This window comes from Poecilia formosa, unplaced genomic scaffold, assembly GCF_000485575.1.
Source record: "Poecilia formosa unplaced genomic scaffold, Poecilia_formosa-5.1.2 Scaffold1, whole genome shotgun sequence".
Taxonomy (NCBI): domain Eukaryota; kingdom Metazoa; phylum Chordata; class Actinopteri; order Cyprinodontiformes; family Poeciliidae; genus Poecilia; species Poecilia formosa.
The window spans coordinates 5353644-5377810 of NW_006799940.1; the positions used below are offsets into that span (position 1 = coordinate 5353644).

The window sequence follows — 24167 nt, forward strand, 5'->3', positions numbered from 1 at the left end:
TCCTTGTATTTGATGTTTCCTCCTGCATTTACCCTTCCTTCACTTTGTAGTACAAAAAAATGAGAGCTGCATCGGTTTCTCTTTGTTTAAAAATCTCTCTTCTTTGCTATAGACCTCTGGTCTCTTTGTTTGCTCTGGTACATTTAGAGTCTTCTTCTGAAAAGGTCAGCATTGAATATTTGATGTTAGTTCTCCTCACATTGGGAAATGTTTTGTGGCAATACAAATAATGATTCAGAAGCACAGAAAGTTAGTCTTACATTCTCTGTTATCAGTCAATGTGTGTCTTTAACCCTTTTTCCTTTTTTGCTTATATACTATCAATCTCTTCAAAATCCTCCTTGCTTTGAGCTTGGTTTAAATGAAAACTGTGGCAATGTCATTAAATAAGTGCTGAGACTGGTTTTACATTGACATGTTGCAAAAGCCAATAAATTGTTGACAGATTTTTTTTTTAGAAAAGTCATTTTTTCCTAAAGTTTTTGTCAGTTAGAGTGGGGATGAATTATGACTCAAGTACAGTTGCTGGAGGTAACATAATAATGATGCTTCTGACTTTTATATTTGACTTTAAAACAAGGGAGAACAGAGATTCATTCAAAACTCTGCATCAAAAGTTTCCATCGGCGTTTAGTCCCATTTTTCCCTGATACGCTTGAATAAAATCCTACTAAACCTGCTAATGGCCTTCAGAAGTAATCTGAAGACTAAACAGAGTTCACATGTGCATAATAAAGTGCCAATTTAAATAGAACTGCTATGTAGTTAATTCAGGCAATTGTTAGAAAATTACTGAACAAAAGTTGTGGGCAAGTTTAAGACTATCATTCAGACAACTAGACAAATAGTTTTTAGTACTTCTGGTGGAGCTTGAGAATATCTTTACAAAACAAGCATTAGTTGCACACTAGAAATCAACATCTAACTATTTAACGTTTTTGTTCCAGACAATCGACAAAATTCAGCGACTGCTAAGCAGTGCAATTGTGCTGCAGGTATGGTTTTCTTCAGCAGGGACAGGAAATCTGGTTAGAGCTGCTGGCAGCAGGAAGTTGGATGGAGCCAAATACAAACAGGCAATTCAGGAAGAAAGCCATTTTAAAGACTAGCAGCCCAAAGGACCTGCAGCTGTAATTGCAATGAGAGGTGGCGCTACAAAGTACTGAGGGGCTGGAAATAAATGCATGTCACACTTTGCAGATTGTTATTTGCAAAAAAAAACAGCACTTTTTTTATACTAGTATATGAGAACATTTGTGTCTTCAGGGGAAAGAGAGGTTCTCTCTATTCTGGAGCTGTTTCTTGACTCAAGTGACCCTTGACCCTTCTTTGTTTTATTTACCCTTGCAATGATCAGAGGCATCGATTTTCAACTGTGAATTTTCCCAAACTCTACTTGAAAAAATAGATACTGAAAGAATTTTTTTTTTCTTTTTATGAACAATTGAATGCATTTTCTTTAATTCGTGTCATTTTAATTGAGCTGTTAGTCTTCTGAAAAAAGCTCAGTACTGTTGCATACATCAACATAGTTTTGGTTTCAGACATTATCCTGGTTTCTGCTGATTTTTATTTAGCAGTTTTTCAGAAGTGCAGTCATCCACTGACTGGTAGGAAATTTGATAACTGTTGTGGAAAAGTGAATTTACCCCAACAGTAGAGAAAAGGTGAGAAGCATCTTGGCATGTGAGAGCAAAAAAACTGTAAAACAGACATCCACATTGAAGTAAGAAGCTCTGCCAGACAGAGTCGACGCATGTTTCACACCCAAGGACAGGAAATTAGCAAAAACGTTTATAAAACAGACTGTGAAAAACTGGCTCCTTGGCAAGGTATTGTGGGACTACTCTGTTTATCTATTCCTCACAGGTGCAAAGAAGTTTCTCTGGCAAATAACCTTCAGAGTGACGACAAAAGTCCATAAGCAAAATAAGAAATAAAGACTTAACATCACACTAGTTTAATTCGGTCATGAGACCCGTGAACATGTAATAAAGTCTTCCATCGTCAACATTTTTTTAAACAAAACTTTAAATCACGTGTATTCCCCTCGGTGTGAGTAAAGTCACAATTAAACAAAGCATTACTTTGATAGGTTAGGTAAATATAAATGCATTATGGAGCACCTTGTAGGACTTAAAGCTAAAATAAAGCATATAAAGATAAACAATTTCCAATTAATGCTTTCGAAAGGTTAAAAAAAAAACCGCTCTAATTTTAAGCATGTTGTGGTGATTTTTTCTGGACTAAACAAAGTTGATTTTTAAAGGTAAATACAATACCCCCTTATCTCCTTGCACCTCCCACCATTCCCTGCTCCCCTCTGCACCTCTCCTCCCAGCCCTGCAGCATTCACAGATATCTGCAACTCTTACAGCATCTACCAGCTTCGCCTTTGATTATTACACCAGTCTTTCTTGTATGCATTCCTGTATGGAAACTTAGTTCAAAGTAAACCTCTGGGTGGATTTGCTGTGACCTGTTTGTGGAGTTGAATGGGATCAGTGTTGTCTTTGATGTGGTATGTATGAAAAACAATGTTTGCCTCCTTTCTNAAGAAAATATATTTTTTGTGCCATTCAGAAATTTAAGAGGTAAAGTTTTTCCATTTTCCAGTTCAGAGTAGAGGAAATGTTACAGACTCATCTTTATTGCCCTATAAATCATGCAGCACTCATCATAAATCAGATTCTTCATTGTGTTTTTTAATAAGCACAAATTGTTTTAAATAGCGATATAGCATACATAATTCCATGCAGATTCAAAACTAGACCCTCGTGTTATTTATTTATCTGTTTGGGATCATTGTGCTCTATAGAGAACAGTGTAAATTTAGACTGGACAGATTTTGAGCCATTTATCCACAGTAAACAGTTACTTTTAAAGAAATTAGATTCCGTAAGCAAAAACCAAAACCTTTTTTGGACTTTGAGTGTGAAACTTTGCAACAACATTTACATTTTATATTTGGTTCATTTTAGAGCATCCCTTTAGAAGGAGTTAATCACTAATTAATGTAGGAACAAAAATAAAACTTCACCCACATAAAACTATATCAGTTCTATCAGCTGCAGCCCAAAGGTCATCCACATTTCTTGGAGAAGTGTTTGCTCATTATTATTATTTATTTTTATCAAGTCTGATTCACACTCCTGTGTTGCATTGGAGACAAATGGCTTCATAAGCAGAACTTAATTTTCTCCACCACTATTAATAATGCTGACCATTGCACTCCTTCCACCGGTCCTCTTCCATCTCCACCTCCAGCATTGTGCCTGTCCCTGCAGGATGATTTATGGTAACACCCATAAATCATCTTGCGCTGTAGGCAACACCACAATGAGCCAGCTTAGCAGGAGTTTGCTTATTACCAGCTAATAAATCCCCTGATGTGTCATTTTACTACTGGGAAAGCAGGAGTGGTGAATAGTGCCTGGAGAGAAGCACATGTGTTAGACATAAAGGGGACGGATTCAAAGGTTAAGCTGTTATTTGACCTCCAGACATGAAATTCTTTAAATATTAAGGCTTTAACTTGTGGTGCACATTGGCGTAACTCAGTCAAAATAACACTTCACGAAGCTATAATGCATAAATAATCATCTTCTATCTGTGCGAAATCAAATCAGCTTTCAGTTTGTGCGATGCTATTTTACGACGATAATAATCCGCAACACATATTGATTCTGTTTTTTTTTTTTTTTTTTTTCACTCTGACTGTCTCAAACTGCTCTCTTATGCGTAAGTCCTCAGTGACAGCCCTGGTTTTACATGATGCATCACGTGGCGGTGCTTTGGTCCAGGTGTTCTGCACTCTTTTATCTCAGCTGCCTTTTGTGCAGCGGGTCTGCTTCACCGCTCCACCGGCTCCCAGAGGAACAATCTCCACGGCAAATACGGCACATCAGCCGAAGCAGAAATATGGCTCACGTACTAAACATGGAAATGTATCTTAATTATAGATTTGGTGCCCTTTAATTATTTGTCTTGGTCGTTGAGCTTGCAGCTTAGTGAGGAAGCTACATTTGTGTTGAATAATTAGACACTTCCTGAAGTTTGGCGAAGCATTTGGGTGCGAGTTACGTCGTAGTCGATGTTAGATTTGCCAGAAGTGATATTTACTTTATATAATTGAGAACTTCTGGGCCTTAACTATTATTACATAACTCCTTAAATTGCTGTTTTTAACTGTGGAGATTAAAATAGAAGAAATAATAACATAAGATACTTTAGTATGTAGATATGCATACTCATGAGATTTCCCAGCATATGGAGCAGCTCCAGATATGCATATATTTGGATGGATAACTGGGTTTGTACTACCTCCATATCAACGGATATAAAAAGGATATTCTCTAAATATCCTTTTACAGAATTTGTTTATGCTTTGAAAACAGGCTTTGAAACTGGGAATACTACAGATCATCAACCTAAATTTAATACCAGGCAAAGAAAGCCTGAACAAAACCAAAATTCAGTGACTATTTGTTAGAGGACAAAAGATTTTCACAAATCAAGCTGTGAAAAGTAGTTGCCTCTTACACCTGATAACTGAAATCCTAATAACTTTCCACCTTTGGTAGAAATCACTCACCATGAGACACACTTGGCATATTTGGCTGTGAGTCTTTACCTCAATGTGAGGAAAGTTTGATGTGCTCTTCCTTGCAGAGTTGCTTTATTTCAGCCACATTTTAGGATTTTTGAACATGAACAACCTGTTTTAGGTCACGCTACCGCATGTCAATCAGATTGAAGCTCAGGATTAAACTAGTCCATTAATTTAGACCACACTAATTGAGTTATTTTAATATATTCTTTTGAGCCATGGGATTTTGTTCTAGAAAGTAGAATTTATGTTTCCATAAATTTCAGAATGCCATTCATGTCCTGGAGCGCCATTGCAGCCCTAGTTTGTCATGTCCGCTATGTTTGACTCTTTGTTTGATGCTCTTATTCTGAAATGCATAAAGTTCAGAACCTTAGAAATGGTTTTGTAATCCTTTCTAGACTGATGGATATTAATGACTTGTTTTTTTATGGTTGTTAAGCTTCTTTAGATTGGGGCATGATGTGTAGCTTTTTAAAATTTTAACCTACTTTATGTAGCCTGAGAGGTTCTTTCTAGTGATTTATTGCTGCTGAGAATCAGGAGACTACTTTATGTTTATGTGGGGCTGCACTGCCTGTATCCCTCCCCAGAATCCCAGATAATTTTCTGCATCTTAATTGATTGGGTGTTTGCAGAAGGAGAAGCTCAACCTGTGAGCTTCTCATGCATGAAGCTCCACCACCACACACATATAGTTATACAGTAAGTGCACTCTGTAAATTATGATGTTTCAAATGTACTGCAATCCATAACAAGCAGGATCCTGCAGGTCAGTGATTTAGAACATTGTTCTTAGTAACAGATAAGACTCCATGCAGTTCTTCCTTGAAAATTGATAAAATGTAGAGTTAATGACATTTTATTTAAATAATATAAATAAAGGAGTTTGAAATCCCTCAAGTGTCAAAGAAAAAGGTTTAATGCTGTCTTACTTTTATTTACCAAAGCCTTATTTTGCAGTTCAGTGGCTACAATAACAAGTTTAAGAAATACAAGAGAGCTTTCAGTGCACTATAAAAAATGTAAAAGTGTTGCTTTTTATAGAAAGTTTCTGATGTGTAACATACATTCTCTTGGCTCATCTCTCACCACATCACTTCTTCTTTTTCCCCATTTCCTTTACATTATCTAAAATGCTTAGTAATTGCTATGCAAAAGGCTACAGTAATCCCTTCATTAACATAAAATATGGCATTGTATTTAAAAAAAAACAAAAAACAGTGCTTCGCTGTTCCTGTAGTTGTTTGCAGTATCTAGGTCAGGAAGACTCAGGGGACTTTTTGTTTGTGAACACATTAAAGTTGCAGAAACATTGAACTGAGCCCTACTAATTGGAGTAAATTTATAGCTGGATCACAGGAGAGGATCATCTGATTCAGAATCAATCAAGAATCCTATAAGCTAATGAAGCACAACACTTCTGCACTTTAGAAAAATATATGTCAATATCATAAGGATAATAAATGGTATTGATGTTTGTCTCTTTTATCTGTATGAGCCAAGACCCTGTTATAAGAAAGAAAAGTTGACAAACAGTTAAGACTGGGATAAAAAAGTAAAGCCAGCAAAGCATTCAGCAGGATTTAATCTTTGTTAGTGGGACTGGACTGGACTTTGTCATGGAGAACTGATATCTTTCTGCTTTGTTTCAATGAAAACTTTGAAGCAGTGGAATATTTCCTTCCAGTGTGACAAAGAGAACAGGTGTGGTGGGGGATTTAACTGAGCTCCATTCAGCTGGATCCCTGGAGCTGAACGTATGGTACATGTCAATGAATTATTAATAAATGCAGTTTTTTTTATCCTCTTTTTCTTTCTTAATTTATTTTTCATTTACTGTCAGGTATAAGGCAGGTGAAGTCCTCCAAGTTGGGTTCTCTCTCTGTGCCTTTGTGGATTTTCAAGGACACAACTTATGTGTTCGGTTTTTACGTCTTTGCTTTTGAGTTCCTTAAATCCTAAACTGATGTCTGAGATAAAATTCTTCCTTCTTGTACAAGGTGGAATGAATTTTATGAACCTCTAGACATATAAAACAAATATGAGGCTACAGAGCTGCAGTCACATTGTTTCTCATATTGCCACGGATGTTGGCATATCGAAAAAGGCTTTTCACGTCCAACCATGAAGAAATTAACATTGTCTTATGAAATTTTAAATCCAGTTATGTCTTTAACGCGTGTGTTGTTCTATAACTGATCTTTAACAGTCCCAGTTGGATCTTAGAAACAGTGTTGCTAAGGTGGCTCATAATGAATGTCAGAAGGAAAAACAACATTGGGATGTTTTGTTATGTCTTTTAGGGTGTTGAGGGAATCATTTTTAATGTGCCTGCACAAGAAACTGCAATATTTAAAAGTTTTGTTGTGTTTTTCTCCAAGAGTAACTGAGCGTGTTGCAGTATGAATTCAAAACAAACAGAGAAAAGTGGGAGGTTGACGAGTGTCTATAATAACAGAATTTGCTGTGTTCATGAACAGGAAAGACAGAGTTGAAACATATTTGACATGTTTTTTTTTTTTGTTTTTTTTTTTTTTTACCTTTTTATCCACATTTAACTCTGAATTCCTTAGATTATCATTTGTATAGTGCAGATATAATTTTTTGTATGTTTTTTTTTCAGTAAAAGGAAAAACAAACTTCTTTTTTTATTATTTCACACCAACATTCTCCTACTGAACTTCCTTGTATTTGATGTTTCCTCCTGCATTTACCCTTCCTTCACTTTGTAGTACAAAAAAATGAGAGCTGCATCGGTTTCTCTTTGTTTAAAAATCTCTCTTCTTTGCTATAGACCTCTGGTCTCTTTGTTTGCTCTGGTACATTTAGAGTCTTCTTCTGAAAAGGTCAGCATTGAATATTTGATGTTAGTTCTCCTCACATTGGGAAATGTTTTGTGGCAATACAAATAATGATTCAGAAGCACAGAAAGTTAGTCTTACATTCTCTGTTATCAGTCAATGTGTGTCTTTAACCCTTTTTCCTTTTTTGCTTATATACTATCAATCTCTTCAAAATCCTCCTTGCTTTGAGCTTGGTTTAAATGAAAACTGTGGCAATGTCATTAAATAAGTGCTGAGACTGGTTTTACATTGACATGTTGCAAAAGCCAATAAATTGTTGACAGATTTTTTTTTTAGAAAAGTCATTTTTTCCTAAAGTTTTTGTCAGTTAGAGTGGGGATGAATTATGACTCAAGTACAGTTGCTGGAGGTAACATAATAATGATGCTTCTGACTTTTATATTTGACTTTAAAACAAGGGAGAACAGATATTCATTCAAAACTCTGCATCAAAAGTTTCCATCGGCGTTTAGTCCCATTTTTCCCTGATACGCTTGAATAAAATCCTACTAAACCTGCTAATGGCCTTCAGAAGTAATCTGAAGACTAAACAGAGTTCACATGTGCATAATAAAGTGCCAATTTAAATAGAACTGCTATGTAGTTAATTCAGGCAATTGTTAGAGGAAATTACTGAACAAAAGTTGTGGGCAAGTTTAAGACTATCATTCAGACAACTAGACAAATAGTTTTTAGTACTTCTGGTGGAGCTTGAGAATATCTTTACAAAACAAGCATTAGTTGCACACTAGAAATCAACATCTAACTATTTAACGTTTTTGTTCCAGACAATCGACAAAATTCAGCGACTGCTAAGCAGTGCAATTGTGTTTCTTCAGCAGGGACAGGAAATCTGGTTAGAGCTGCTGGCAGCAGGAAGTTGGATGGAGCCAAATACAAACAGGCAATTCAGGAAGAAAGCCATTTTAAAGACTAGCAGCCCAAAGGACCTGCAGCTGTAATTGCAATGAGAGGTGGCGCTACAAAGTACTGAGGGGCTGGAAATAAATGCATGTCACACTTTGCAGATTGTTATTTGCAAAAAAAAACAGCACTTTTTTTATACTAGTATATGAGAACATTTGTGTCTTCAGGGGAAAGAGAGGTTCTCTCTATTCTGGAGCTGTTTCTTGACTCAAGTGACCCTTGACCCTTCTTTGTTTTATTTACCCTTGCAATGATCAGAGGCATCGATTTTCAACTGTGAATTTTCCCAAACTCTACTTGAAAAAATAGATACTGAAAGAATTTTTTTTTTCTTTTTATGAACAATTGAATGCATTTTCTTTAATTCATGTAATTTTTAATTGAGGTGTTAGTCCTCTGAAAAAAGCTCAGTACTGTTGCATACATCAACATAGTTTTGGTTTCAGACATTATCCTGGTTTCTGCTGATTTTTATTTAGCAGTTTTTCAGAAGTGCAGTCATCCACTGACTGGTAGGAAATTTGATAACTATTGTGGAAAAGTGAATTTACCCCAACAGTAGAGAAAAGGTGAGAAGCATCTTGGCATGTGAGAGCAAAAAACTGTAAAACAGACATCCACATTGAAGTAAGAAGCTCTGCCAGACAGAGTCGACGCATGTTTCACACCCAAGGACAGGAAATTAGCAAAAACGTTTATAAAACAGACTGTGAAAAATTGGCTCCTTGGCAAGGTATTGTGGGACTACTCTGTTTATCTATTCCTCACAGGTGCAAAGAAGTTTCTCTGGCAAATAACCTTCAGAGTGACGACAAAAGTCCATAAGCAAAATAAGAAATAAAGACTTAACATCACACTAGTTTAATTCGGTCATGAGACCCGTGAACATGTAATAAAGTCTTCCATCGTCAACATTTTTTTAAACAAAATTTTAAATCACGTGTATTCCCCTCGGTGTGAGTAAAGTCACAATTAAACAAAGCATTACTTTGATAGGTTAGGTAAATATAAATGCACTATGGAGCACTTTGTAGAACTTAAAGCTAAAATGAAGCATATAAAGATAAACAATTTCCAATTAATGCTTTCGAAAGGTTAAAAAAAAAACCGCTCTAATTTTAAGCATGTTGTGGTGATTTTTTCTGGACTAAACAAAGTTGATTTTTAAAGGTAAATACAATACCCCCTTATCTCCTTGCACCTCCCACCATTCCCTGCTCCCCTCTGCACCTCTCCTCCCAGCCCTGCAGCATTCACAGATATCTGCAACTCTTACAGCATCTACCAGCTTCGTCTTTGATTATTACACCAGTCTTTCTTGTATGCATTCCTGTAAGGAAACTTAGTTCAAAGTAAACCTCTGGGTGGATTTGCTGTGACCTGTTTGTGGAGTTGAATGGGATCAGTGTTGTCTTTGATGTGGTATGTATGAAAAACAATGTTTGCCTCCTTTCTACTTGCAGGTTTATCTGAACAAATACAAGGAAATTGATTTAATTACTTAAATTCAAAATATTAATTCACTAAGCAAATTTTTCATTTTTAAATGAAATATTAAACTATAATGTTGGAAGTGGTTTCTGTTTTTACTGAATAATTGGTATTTTGTACAATCATACTTTTAAATCAATCTTCCTTGCTGACATTTGTTTAAATTACACCAAAATTTGTCCTTTTTTTTTCATTTTGTTTCAATAGGAAATGATTTCACGTGAGAAACCTGTGAGATGTAAATGTAAACTTTGATTTTCTATAAAATAATAAATATAAAAATAATCTGGGTATTTTAAATAATGAATTTTACTTCTGTTCTCCAGTCTAAAGATATGTAAGCACTTTCCCTTGAAGCTAATCTAACGGAATTGTACTCACTTAGTTTTTATTGTAAAGTACTTTAAAACACCATGCAATAACAATTTAAGAATTTCATTGGAATCATATCTAATGTAACTTGGCTGAACTCTGACACACTTGACTCGGAAAGCTCGAGTGAAACAAATGGAAACCCTGTTCATTAATTTCCTGACATGTATCCATATCCGAAGCAAACTGGACGGTTTCCCACGTTTTTAATTATTAAGGCTCCTCATTTGTCACCCTCTCAATGACATCACATGGTCTTTGTTGCTGTGGTGATATATGATCCAGATAATATCGTGAGGACACCAGATACTCTTGTTTTGTGATTGGGGATTTTGGAGTATTTGTTTTATCTGCTGAATTATTGCAACCTGACCATAATGTCCAACCAACCTTCAAAGACGTGCATAAAGGAACTCATTTATTTTTTCCTTCATTTATCAAGTTTATCCACTGAATTGTCCACTAACTGATTGAGTGTGATGTGAAACAGGTCTACCTGAGGACAGATCACGTCCTCAGGTAGACGTTTTCATGACTCTTTTCTTTGATTCTCTGCAACAGAGCAGGGAGAGGAGTTTTCTCAGCCATGAAACTTGGCAAGGCAAAAAGCTCAAAAGACGACCATAAAAGAGGAGGTAAAACACACACCGTTATTCGTAGCGTGAATTAGGATCTCTCTTAAAAATGCTTTTGATGTTTGATCGTTGCACTACATGACACAAACAGATGAACCAGCCATCCTGGAAATGGAAGATCTGGATAAGAAAGCCATGCGTCTTGCTGGAATGCTGGAGCCGGACACCATATCTTTGGCCTCAGTGACTGCTGTCACAACTAATGTTTCCAATAAAAGGTCTGAAGCAGTCCCACACACACACACACACACACACATAAGCTCACTTAAATGTACAGCAGGGAAGTTATTAAACATGGCTTCTTTTGTAGTGTGCTGTTGCAATTATGTCTGAGTTTGGGTGTGCAGAAGAACTGCTTAATTGAAAAGGGAAAAACTTGAAACAAGGGGAACCCTTTGCAATGTGTTACTTTAAACGCAGCCTTCTTTCCTGTGCATTGCTGCAGCCGTCTTCTCTGAAGTCAAAGCAGTGAAAAACAGCCAATTATAGTACGCATTAGTTGTTTTTCCATATCTGCTTTTTATTGCTTGAAGTAAAGCCTTTTGTTTTCATCAAAATGTTTTCAATTGAAGTCGTTTATGAACAGAGAAACTTTGTGACAACTGAAAACTCAGTTATTATTTTTGCCATTTCTGCAGATTTAAGATTAATGAACTGATTCTGCACAATTACACATCGAAGGAAGGAAAATGTTAGTCAGTTAAAATGTTTAAAAATGTCTTTGTTTCTTTTTCTTTCAGGTCAAAGCCAGATATCAAGATGGAACCGAGCTCCGGGAGGCCCGTTGATTATCAGGTGTGTTTGTATGCAGCTTCTTGGGTCTTTTTCTGGTTAATTTTCTCAAATTGCATCTGGATTTCTGTTCTTTTCTATGCTTAAGCAAATATTTATAAAATGAGCATGCAGTGTGATTTCAGGTACATTCTAAAAAAAAAAGATGCTAATGAAAATCATTCATTTTGATATTCTGAGTGTTTTTTTTTTGTTGTTTTTTTTTAACTCAGCGATATAACTTATTTATTAAAGCATTTATAAAGGCATAAAATCCAAACCACCTACCTAACAGTCCAAGATCAATCATAGCATGAACTCCACTTGCTGAGGAAAAGTTAATCAGTGTTATTATTTTCACTTGTCAGTGGTTATGATGTCATGCCTTGATCTCTGGGTGTGTGAATGTGTGTATGTGTGTGATTCCACCTTCTTTCTTTAAAAAGAAAAATAAAACAGCAGCACCTTTTCTCAGAGTGAATTCCTTTGAGAATTTCTCGCTCTTTGCACATCAAAAGCCAAATAAGGTCACACTAAACAAAACAAAAAACATACCAAAATGACAAAGACAGCCATGAATACAAAGCAGAAGAATGTAGTGAATGTTTGCTCTTTGGTTTTAATTTATTTCTTTCCTTAAGTCAATAGACCAAAGGATCAAGTGCAACAAGCACTACTTAAAAGACAGGAATTTATAAGGTTTACTCCAAAACAACAGTGAATTGTTTCAGCACAAACTATCACTTATATCTACATAACTCCAGAAGTTTACAATTACATAAAACACTTAACTTAACTGCAAACCAAAGAAACATTTACCACCCAATTAAACTAGTTCCGATCACTGAATTCTGCAAAAGTATCTGACTTACTTAAAAAAGCAAAATTTCCAATTACAAGTACTGAAGATCATTTGGATTATTAAAGAAAATAGTACTGTTTAGGTAACCAGATCTGATAATCTCTCCCATCAGATCAGCATCACAGTGATTGAGGCTCGGCAGCTAATAGGCCTGAACATGGATCCTGTGGTGTGTGTGGAAGTTGGCGATGACAAGAAATATACATCCATGAAGGAGTCCACCAATTGTCCGTACTATAATGAGGTGAGAACTCGATTGTTTTTCCATTTATCGTGCTTCATGAAAAAGTGTGATCTGACACATCCACATAAACCATCTTGCTTTACATTACGATAAGGCTGAGGAACACAAGGGATTAGTTTAGCTTTGAGCTTGAGATTGGACTCAAAAAATATTGATTATGCTGAAGTGTAGAGTGCTCAACCCCCCGTGATGATGGAGAATCTCTGCTGGATCTGGGAGGGATTAGTCAGGGTAGAGGAGAATGTACCAGAGCCCAGACTCTTTGTTGTGCCCTGCAGGGAGTGAAAGTGACAGTTTGTCTGTTATCGATTCCCAAAGTCTGACTGAAAATCCCCACTGAGAGAAAAACTTGAAGCCAAAGAAGTTGAAATGGAAGCACCTCATGTTTCCAGTGCTCACTATCAGATTGCTGTGGCTTATGCTTTTTGCAGAGATATGTTTTTTTGTTGTTGTTTGTTTTTTGTGGCAAAAATATCATGTGGAATTGATTGATATTATTGCCTAATTTTCAGCAGTGAAGCTATATGTTTTAGGCAATAATGGCTCAAATTAATTGCTTCATTTTGTGTTAGAAAGCAATGCTTTTAAAATAAATAACTATCTTTAGAGTCCTTACCATTAAGATTGACTTAAGTATATCAAGTAGATTAACTTATGTTTTCACAGCTTATATTGTGAAAATCAAGGGATTTCTTTAACTTTCTCCTTTTTTTTCATTTTCTATCTAAGTTAAGCGATTTTACTTTGATAATTGACAGGTTTTCTTACTAAAAATTATTTAGGGGTCTGTTAAATTTGAGATTTAAATTATCCAAGATTTGATTTTTATACTAAGACTTTACTGTCATTTCTTTCTATCAAGGAAATCTTACCTCAGAATCAACGTGCGCAAAAGCAAGAGTCTGTTGATGCTTCTATGCATTTTTAATATTAGAAAAGCATGTGTGCTGACTGCTTCAGTTATTTAAAGCAACATACCCCCTTATCTTTATTATCTTCTTACACTAGAAGCTCATGTAAACTAACATATAGTAAAATCCAAAATTTCTCATGTGCAGTCATCCACTGACTGCACATAAGAAATAGAAAGGCCTTGAAAAATCCAATATGACAAAAAAAGATGTCAAACTCATCAGAAGAGTTAAAGCTATTTTCTTGAATCCTTCCATATTTATGGAAAATGAAAAACATGTAATGTTCAGCCTTATTACATAAAAATCAACTAAACTTAATTGATTTTTTTTAAAATCATTTGTGTCATTCTGTGGTACAAGTTTCCAGACTTATGGCCTAGTCAAAGTCCAGACCTCATCCCTCCATCCCTCTATGACTCCTGCTTTCCTTCTCTCCATCAGTCCCTCCAGACTCTCTGTCTGCACTGACCCTGCCTTTAATAAGCTTCTCGTTCCGTTTATTTTTGCTGTTTATTTTTACATAGCAGCTAATAACATAGCAAGTTTATAAAAACACTTGCTATGTGGCAGCAAGGTTACATAGCAGCTAATAAACATTAGCTGCTATGTAACCTTGCTGCCACATATTTTCCAAGGCCATACCTTTACCTGCATACTGAACCCTGCACTTCAAACAAGCTGATTTCCTGTGAAGATGACATGATAATCCCCTTTGTTCTTGACTGAAAAGTTTTGATACTTGTGAATTCTGCAGCTCTCTGTGAACAATCACAGTCTGCACTCAGAACTATCAATCATCTGTTTTCTGTATTCGCTCCTGTACCTACTCAGGATTGCAGAGGGGCTCTCGAGCCCATCACAATCTGAGCCAAGCAGAGAAAAAGTGTGATGTTGTACTGTTGATGTTAGAGGCAGGAGTAAATACATTGCAAATTTAATGGAAAACCCCTGTTTCTCTACTCCCTGCAGTATTTTGTCTTCGATTTCCACGTCCCACCAGACGTCATGTTTGACAAGATCATCAAGCTCTCGGTTAGTAATCCATAATATTTAAAGAAACTCTTTCTCATCCAACCTTTGTGCGAATTAAAAAAAAAAAAAAGAAATACATTTAAAAATCCAATTTTTCTTGTGAAAATCAGTTCCATAATTGTGTTTTTAGTTCACTTTCCTCTGTGTCTACTTAGGTTATTCATTCTAAAAACCTTCTAAGAAGCGGGACGTTGGTGGGAACCTTTAAGATGGACGTTGGGACGGTTTACTCTCAGCCTGGTAAGCTAACATTTTCATCTCCAGTAAGAAGCAGCTGATGACTCTGGCTGTCAGTATGCAAAAGAGTTTATAAAAACACTTGTTTGACAAGAAGAATGCACTGCTTTGAATTTTATGTTTTGTCATTTTTGCTGGTTTAAAAATGCATCTATTGACATCTGCCACAGAACACCAGTTCTACCACAAATGGGCCATCCTGTCTGACCCTGATGACATCACAGCGGGGTGCAAAGGATATGTAAAGTGTGACATTGCAGTTGTCGGGAAAGGTGATAACATCAAGACGCCGCATAAAGCCAATGAGACGGATGAGGACGACATAGAAGGGTGATATGTTGTTTCTGTCTCTTGAAACTAGATTTCATCACAAGATCAAAACTCCTGCTTGCTGAAGTCAGCTGCATATGCAAAATCATTCATTTATATTAATGTATTATATACATCTGTGTATCATTTCCCCTCAAAATGAACTAGTATCTCCAAATATTTTCATAACAAATTGATATTCTGCACATAAAATGCAACTGCAAACAGAGAAGCAAGATGAGATGCAGCATCCATACTTATGCTAATATTTCATAAGACTGAATATAGTTGAAAGATTTCCCTCCAAGCACAAACTAAATCTGTCTTATCAATAATCACCCAGTCTCTGCGAATGCCTCAAGTTTATAAGATTTCAATTTCTGAGTGAAAACTTAACAATAGATGCAATCGCGCTCCGCGGTCAGCTCTCTGAATATGTTTTTCTGCCTCTGCTTGTGCTGCAGAAATCTGCTCCTCCCAGAAGGCATCCCAGCAGAGAGGCAATGGGCAAGATTTTATGTGAAGATCCACAGAGCTGAGGGACTTCCTAAAATGAACACCAGCATCATGGCGAATGTGAAAAAGGCCTTTATCGGAGAGAACAGAGACCTTGTCGACCCCTATGTTCAAGTGCAATTTTCTGGGCAAAAGGTTCCCTTTTTTTCTTCTCCTTCTCTCTTTTTCTAAGTGCTTTATTTTTATTTTTTTTTATGACTCCATGGGGAACATTTGCAGTGAAGAACTCTGTAGGTCTGGCAAAGCATACAGATGTGGTTTAGATTTACAGCTTCCCAAAAGCTGAAGTATGGTTGACCACTAAATGATTTAATCATAGTTTAGGATTATCTTATATTGCTTTCACCTTATTGTGAAGCAATAAAAATAATTAATATTTTTGAATCCATTTTTTTTCTGTCTCAGAAAACCAGTCTAAAATGTTTTCACAGTTTTGCTATCTGAAAAGCTCAAATGTGATTTTCTTAGAATCAGCTGCTGACTTGGTTCCCTCCAGAAACATAAAATAGATTACACCATAGAGTACTGTATTTTGATATTGTGATCAGCTGTGTGTGTATTTCCCCCGGTCTGTGAGTTGAGTGTTAAGATGCTCCTCTATGTCTCCAGGGAAAGACTTCGGTCCAGAAGAGCAGCTATGAACCAATCTGGAACGAGCAAGTCATCTTCACAGAGCTGTTCCCTCCTCTTTGCAAGAGGATCAAGGTGCAGATTAGAGACTCGGATAAGGTCAATGACGTTGCCATAGGAACCCACTTCATCGATCTACGGAAGATCTCAAACGATGGTGATAAAGGTATCAGTCAAGACACAAAAGGCAGCATGGAAGTCGATTGTCTTATTAGAAATGATTGCTGATGGAGTATGTTCATTATTTTTCCACAGTTTTATAGCATGTGGTGGTTTGTAGGTCAAGCCCTGTTCCGCAAAGATCGCTAAAGGCATCCAAACTGATAAGAATTTGCAAATGCACAGCTCGGCAAAAGGGAAAGTGGAAGGAAAATAGTGGATTTTTTTTTTTTTTTCAAAATTTATTTTACTAGTAAAATCTGAAAAGTGTTGTGTGCAATTGTATTTACCCCCCTTTACCCAGAGACCCCTAAGTAAAATTCAGTTCCACCACAAACATTTTAGAGGTTCCTGTTATATTACTCAACTATCAGTTCCAGGAAAATAAGTTTTCCTGGATCTTATTTTTATTGAACTCTTGTTTACCCTGAGCATGTAGGTGAACATTTCCTCTGCCCTGTTTTGCATCCAAATCAGGACATCCAAAGTTTTGCAAGGCACCAAATATTATACTATTATATAGTCAGAATATAAGAGTTAAAACAACATGTTAAATGTCAATATGATTATGCTGTTTATGACTTTCATTATTTTTCTGAGAAATATCTCAAATTCCACTCATAATCAAAACAAACAGAGTAATTTCATTATAATTCCTTACTATGTGATTAGCTATGGTTGGAATTCATGCATAAACATGTCAAAAAAGCTCTGTTTTTCCTATGACACACTTTTAGTTTGGATAAAAGGATTTTGAACTGAATGCACTGAATGTAGATCTCACTGTCTCCTGAGATCAGCTTAAATCTTTTCATTTTAATGTAAACTTCCTCAGGCTTCTTGCCCACCCTGGGTCCAGCCTGGGTCAACATGTACGGCTCCACTCGTCAGTACACTCTGATGGACGAGCACCAGGACCTAAATGACGGGCTCGGCGAAGGCGTGTCCTTCAGAGCACGCCTCCTTATCTCCGTAGCCGTGGAGATCCTGGACACTACGTCGCCTGAAATCATCTGCTCAACCGACGTTCAGGTGGAGCCTGTCTCCAACATCTCAGAGGTGAAAAGACTCCCTTGGTTTTCAGTGGATACTTGTAAGGGTGCTAAGCAACCAGCATCACTGTTTTTTTTTTTCACCTTCCTCTAGAATAGAAATGCTTATTAGCCTTATTTTTCCATCAGAGTGCCACAGGGAAAATGGAGGAGTTCTTCTTGTTTGGTTCGTTTCTGGAGGCTACTATGATCGACAGGAAGATTGGTGACAAACCGATAAGTTTTGAAATCACAATAGGTATTTGACACTGCTCTTGGTCTTCACACAAAATCAATAGCTACCGTAACCGTGTTCAATCTCCTGAAACTCTCTGCCGACAGGAAATTATGGCAACCACATTGACGGTGTGAGCAAATCCTCCTCTGTGAAGAAGAAAAAGAAGGAAGGAGAGAATCAGGAAGAGGAAAATGAGCTGATCCAAAACTCCAGCGAGGATGAGGCTGATGAAGACGCGGACCTCACCTCAGTCTCCTCGACTCCTCCCATGAAGCCTTTCATCACAGACAGGTCTGAGGTTGCTAAAGCCGGAAGGAACTTAAAAAGAAAAATAATTTAAAAAATAATAATTTTAACTTTAAAATTAATTTCCCAAACTTTACAGAAACTACTTCCATCTACCCTACTTTGAAAAGAAGCCATGTGTCTACATCAAGAGCTGGTGGCAGGATCAGAGGAGACGGCTTTATAATTCAAACATGATGGATAAGATTGCAGACAAGTTGGTGAGTTTAACTCTTTCTCTGTGACTAATTTATACCTGTGATCCTCAGGGCCATTAATCTCATAATTATCTTGCCTTTTACTGATGAAGTTGATTTTTTTTTTCCCCAGATTGGACTGAAAATACGGCATACAGCCTCATTTATTTCTAAAAGCAAAAACTGTGCGCCCAACTTTGAATTTATTGTGGCTTTTCTATAATCCACACACAGGTTTTATAGCCAAACAAAACAAAAATTGAGGTTTTTAGGTGTAATAACAAGAACAACTTTTGGAGGATTCATTTGAGCTTTTCAAACTAAGAACACTTTACAAGCTTTAAAAGCATGGTGGTGGTAAGATCATGCTGAGGGACTGTTTTACACAAAGCGGGTGAAATAATGATACTAAAACATAGGAACCATAATTCCAAGTTCTTCAGTCTCAACTCAAATCAAATTGTGGCATTAAATCTCTGCAATGTCCTTTACCACAAAATCTATTGATTTTTAAAATAAACTATGACTTTGTTGCTTTGAAGTGTCGTCAAATATTATGTAAGAATTATGCCAGATGGAACATTTAACGAAATATTAGTGAGGGCGTATGGATATCCATTATATATTCGTATATAAATCTGACCATGTTTGTGTTACGGTTATTATATGTCTGCGTAATAATAATAATGTAATGCATTTAGTAAACATCAGGTATTGTAGTAGTATTTGTTTGACTCTATTTCCTTTTGTGCTCCACCAGGAAGAGGGCTTAAATGATGTTCAAGAGGTCATTAAGACAGAGAAGGCCTTTCCGGAGCGCAGACTCAGGGGAGTTCTGGAGGAGCTCAGCATTGGCTGCAGGTAATCAGCTCTGCTGCAAAAATGTACCTTCATCTTGAATCAGAACCAGAATTGTCAATAGTAGTAAGTAAGCCCCTATAGAAAGCTTCTCCCAGCAGTGTTTACAGAGGAAATGTTATGATTGTTTTAGGCTGCACCAAAAGGGGCTAGTTTAGTTTTCATGCTATGTTAAAAAAATATCTCCCCATAAAAAGGCAGTTATCTGCCTCTGGAGAATCTTCCTCCAGCAGACAAACTCATTCATTAAGGGTTTCACACTGAAAACAGTCTGCAGATTTCATCAGTGTTTTTTTTTTTTCTCTTCCACTTAATGATCTGATTGTGTTTTTTAAATTCAGTTAGTATTCAGTACAATGCTCTCAGTGAGAACCAGCATGACACTGACATCAATATGTTATGAATATATGTTTCTCTGTGTGTGTGTGTGTTTTGTTTTGTTTTTTCTTTTTTTGGTGCAGTCGGTATGTGACACTTGCCAACAAAGATGTGAACCTGGCAGGCAGAACTAAGCTTGATCGAGAACGGCTCAAGTCATGCATGAGAGAGATGGTAAGATTTATTCCTCTTGAGCACAGGAGGGAGCTTCAGTGAATTAACGCATCGGTAGCTTCTAATCTTACTGCAGTACCAAGTAAATGAAACAGAAATGTATTTCTTGTAGGTCATCCTCATGCATCTACAGGATCGCACTGAATTTTCAGTGTGCATTAGGCTCAAAATGTGGGAGAAAAATTACATAAAAAGGTCTTTTTTTTATCATTAAACATTGCTATCACGTTTTACTGCTGCAGGACAGCATGGGACAGCAGGCCAAACAGATTCGCACACAAGTGAAAAAGAACACGGTCAAAGAAAAACTCAAGCTGGCGCAGAACTTCCTGCAGAGGCTCCGTTTCCTTGCCGACGAGGTAGAAACTCAGTTCTCTGTAATCCTTGATACTCTGTAATAGATCACGAGTGAGGAAAGAACTCAAGACAGTTTGAAGTTTCCTTTCTTTAAATTATTTCCAGCCTCAGCACAGCATCCCAGATGTTTTCATCTGGATGATGAGTAACAACAAGCGCATCGCCTATGCCCGAATTCCTTCCAAAGACATTCTGTACTCTGTGGTGGATGAAGAAACTGGCAAAGACTGTGGAAAAGTCAAAGCAGTCTTCCTCAAGGTACCACCACCCATACCCTCCTTTCTTAACTTTATAAAGATCTGATCACAGGTTAACATGAAGGCATCATGGCAATGAATAATTGATTATTTGGGCATTTGATGATGCTATGCAACAAATAACATTAGTGTTTGTAATACACTTAAAGAAATAAGCAAAAGTTAGTATTTTCTGTGAATTACCTCAGAGTCATAATATTAGACATACAGACTCAAATGTGTACAGCCCCTCAGATGTTTAGTTAATTGTTTCCTAGCAAGCCAGAACTCAACCATCTGCTTTCTGCAGCCATAAATAAAAGGCTTTTGGCAGGATTTTGACAGGATATTAATTCACTCTTCTTGGCAGAATTGGTAGAGCTTATTTAAAATGCTTGGTTTTCTGGAATTTACCTGGCTTTTAAGCATAGCTGAATTATGAATTTCTATGCAAGCCAAATACCTACTGGCTAAAAGGCTTTACTGTCAGATTAGGAAAAAGGAGCTATTCGGTAACAATTTTAAAAAGTTATTTGGAGGAGTTAACACAACATTATAGGACTCTTCATTTTTGGCATCCAACCAAACTAAATGAACTCCCACACATTCTCCTATGAAGAGTGGTGAAATCACTTAAATAACAAAAGAGACAGAATATATTGAAAAATATGAAGATTTTTAAAAGCTTGCATAAAATCTTGCAAAATTGGTTACTGACAGCAGTAGTTTTCTTGTGGGGGCTTTAGGTTTTAGTGACTTCACATTAGTAACATTCATTGTTATAACCTCTCCCCACAGCTGCCTGGTAAAAAGGGGTTTGGCCCTGCTGGCTGGACAGTCCAGGCTAAGCTGGAGTTATATCTGTGGCTCGGCCTCAACAAGAGCCGGAAGAACTTCCTACATGGTCTCCCAAATGGTTTCGAAGAGATCAGAGCCACCAAAATGGGCCACGGGCTTCCTCCAGTCACCCTCGTCTACGACAGTAAGTAGTCTGTAATTAGTGAAAATGGAAAACTGTGAGCTCTGCTAAGCTGTTTTTAAACTTTCATCACATCTGTTGTCTTTGAATAGTTTAGCAACCAACTTTTAAAGAGAGGATCAATTTCTTGATGCAGAAAAAAATGTGTCGGAATAAAAAGTAAAAGCTCCGTGTTTATTGTTTTCACCAGTGAAGCAGGTGTTTCAGCTCCGAGCTCACATGTACCAGGCCCGCAGTCTGTTTGCGGCTGACAGCAGTGGGCTTTCAGACCCCTTCGCTCGGGTTTTCTTCTCCTCACAAAGCCAGGTTACTGAGGTAACAGCGGTCTTAACTTCTGTGTGAGTTTTTGTATCGATTCACGTGCAAACCGGGCTGGTGTGTGCCGCAGGTTCTAAATGAGACGCTCTGCCCCACGTGGGACCAACTGCTGGTGTTTGATGATGTCGAGCTGTTTGGAGAGGCTACTGAGCTCAGAGACGACCCTCCGATCATTGTTGTTGAGTTCTATGACCAAGACACTGTGGTAAGATCCTTTGATTTGATGCTAAGCTATAAAAATATATATATACCTGTGAAACAATGAAAATAGCTGAAGATTGTAGCCGTTCAAACTAAAATCTCTGCTTTTCCATCCCTCATTCCTTCTGTCTGTCCACCCTTGTTTTTTTTCTGCATATTTTACATTTATGTTCTCACTTATTTTTGCTAAATAGAGTACTCATGTTATAACTTATGTATCACTCATATTGTAAATATTTAATCATGATTATGTAAATCTACTACAAGTTGTACTATCAGTAACTGAACAATATTCCAGGATTGCACCACTTTGGCTAAATAGTGACACCAAGTGGCTGATATTGGTAACTGCACCCAGACCTGTGTCTAATCCCCTTCCCTGATCCCCTCAACTTTTGCTTCACTGTTATGTCACACAATGTGGTGCACAGGGTAAGGCAGAGTTTATAGGTCGGACGTTTGCAAAGCCCACTATTAAGATGCGTGACGAGCCTTACGGACCACCGAGGTTCCCCCCACAGCTGGAGTATTACCAGATATACAGAGGGAACAGCATTGCAGGAGAGCTGCTGGCTGCTTTCGAGCTACTGCAGGTAACAGAGGAAACACAGTGAACTATGCTGCTTAAAGATGATACTTGTGAGATCACAGATTTTCATTTTAGAAATTTGATAAGATCCCTTTTCCATTTTTGTTGTAAAAATCCTTCCTTAACTTTCTTCCATCCTCATCACTATGACTATTTTCCCCTTAAATCAAGCCTTTTGTCTTTTGACTACTACTTCTTACAGATACCTTTTGATGCAGAGGAGATCAGGCGAGCTCTAATCGCTGTCCATGACTTTGCTGTTCCTCAAATAAAGGTCCTCTTTAAACTCCCTTTGTTTTTGTTTTTTCCATTTCAATTTATCTTGCTCTCCTAATTATTTCAGTGTTGTATATCCTTTCACTTTCACTTCTTCACACTTCTTGATTGTTTTTAAGATAGAATTTTGGAAAAAACTAATAATGTAGGACTTTTAACTGTGATTCTTTTTCAGGAGTACGATAGCATAAGACATACATGTACAATGAACGTAAAAACAAGAATTGGGTGCATACATACAGTCTTAAACAAATATAACACTTCCATTATTTTGGGGGGTTACGTAGCAAGTAGCAGCAAAATGACACGTAGCGAGAATAACTCTAACTGAACATTTGAACACTTTGTATCAAAAATAGTAGAGCATTGTTAATAGTAGACTTAAATTGCTGGTGGTTCCAGGATTGTTCTTTTAATTTCATCAGTTATGCTTAAAAGTGCCCCCCCGGGCAAAAAAACAAAATCTTGAAATCTGACATTTCAACTCACATTAGGTTGGTCAAGGAGGCAGGGCTGATCTTCCTCCCCTTGAAGGGCCGACGGACTCGGAGCGTGGACCCATCCTCCCTGTTCCCCTGGGCATACGTCCCGTCCTGAGTCGCTACCGCATAGAGGTGAGCTATTCCTCCTACTTTGTGTTTTGAGCTTTACAGGTTACCTCCGTCTCACTCTTCTTTTTTTCCCAATTCAGGTATTATTCTGGGGATTAAGGGACCTGAAAAGGATCAATTTGGCCCAAGTTGATCGACCCCGGGTGGACATCGAGTGTGCAGGTCGAGGAGTTCAATCTGCCCTCATTCAGAACTACAAGAAGAATCCCAACTTCAGCACCCTGGTCAAATGGTTTGAAGTGGTAAGTTTGTTTGGTTTAAGCCGTCTCTGTTTTAGCAAAGGCTAATCCCTCCCTCCTTTATCACAGTCAATTGTAGTTCTATGTATAAGGTTCTTTGAAAAGAACCTTATACATTCTCTGTAGTTATTGCAGAGAGTTTTCATATGAAACATGAAATTGAATTATGTAACTCCTGTGTTGGTCTCCTTCCACTTGTTTCCTATCAGTTACAGGACTTATTTCAAAATTTTATTATTGACTTTTAAGGCTCTTAATGTACTTGTCCCTATTTTATTGGCAGGATTTTTACACAATCATGTTTCATATGGAAACCATCTAAAAGCATCCAGTTGAGTGGATGGTTTTGGATCAGGGGTCCCCAAGCTACGGCCCGCGGGCCGGATCCGGCCTGCCACGTCATTTGGTCTGGCCCCCTGAACAATGCTGGATCTGGCCCGCCTGCTCATAACAGAGAGCATTCAGTGTTTTTTTTTTTTTCATATATTGTATTTTCCGGTTTATATGTGGATTTTTCTTCAACCACCAAGGGGGCTCTTGAGCAGATGTGAAACTAATTTTCCCTCAATGGAATATATACTAGTCAGTCCCAGTCACCGTTTCACTCACGGTTTTTTCCATTTGCATTCTGGGTAACAATCTATCT

General features: G+C 37.3%; 1 protein-coding gene across 13 annotated transcripts in view; it reads left to right on the top strand.

Moving 5' to 3' along the window:
* The window catches only part of LOC103134535 (otoferlin), an 83184-nt gene that overhangs the window by 45719 nt on the left and 13298 nt on the right, over positions 1-24167 (top strand). For 8 of the 13 annotated variants that reach the window (XM_007546821.2, XM_016669196.1, XM_016669185.1 and 5 more), the window contains exons 6-29: positions 10807-10880; positions 10972-11098; positions 11621-11675; positions 12626-12757; positions 14641-14703; positions 14859-14943; positions 15111-15270; positions 15714-15900; positions 16375-16561; positions 17390-17613; positions 17736-17844; positions 17928-18114; positions 18209-18329; positions 19066-19166; positions 19625-19715; positions 19958-20074; positions 20178-20330; positions 21107-21290; positions 21478-21602; positions 21676-21810; positions 22238-22399; positions 22598-22669; positions 23166-23285; positions 23363-23524. In XM_007546821.2, the coding sequence (XP_007546883.1) occupies positions 10807-10880; positions 10972-11098; positions 11621-11675; positions 12626-12757; positions 14641-14703; positions 14859-14943; positions 15111-15270; positions 15714-15900; positions 16375-16561; positions 17390-17613; positions 17736-17844; positions 17928-18114; positions 18209-18329; positions 19066-19166; positions 19625-19715; positions 19958-20074; positions 20178-20330; positions 21107-21290; positions 21478-21602; positions 21676-21810; positions 22238-22399; positions 22598-22669; positions 23166-23285; positions 23363-23524 (3133 nt within the window). Of the gene's footprint in view, positions 1-9638; positions 9805-10806; positions 10881-10971; positions 11099-11620; positions 11676-12625; positions 12758-14640; positions 14704-14858; positions 14944-15110; positions 15271-15713; positions 15901-16374; positions 16562-17389; positions 17614-17735; positions 17845-17927; positions 18115-18208; positions 18330-19065; positions 19167-19624; positions 19716-19957; positions 20075-20177; positions 20331-21106; positions 21291-21477; positions 21603-21675; positions 21811-22237; positions 22400-22597; positions 22670-23165; positions 23286-23362; positions 23525-24167 lie in introns of those variants that run through there. The other 5 variants (XM_016669218.1, XM_016669204.1, XM_016669213.1 and 2 more) reach the window with 3 other exon arrangements.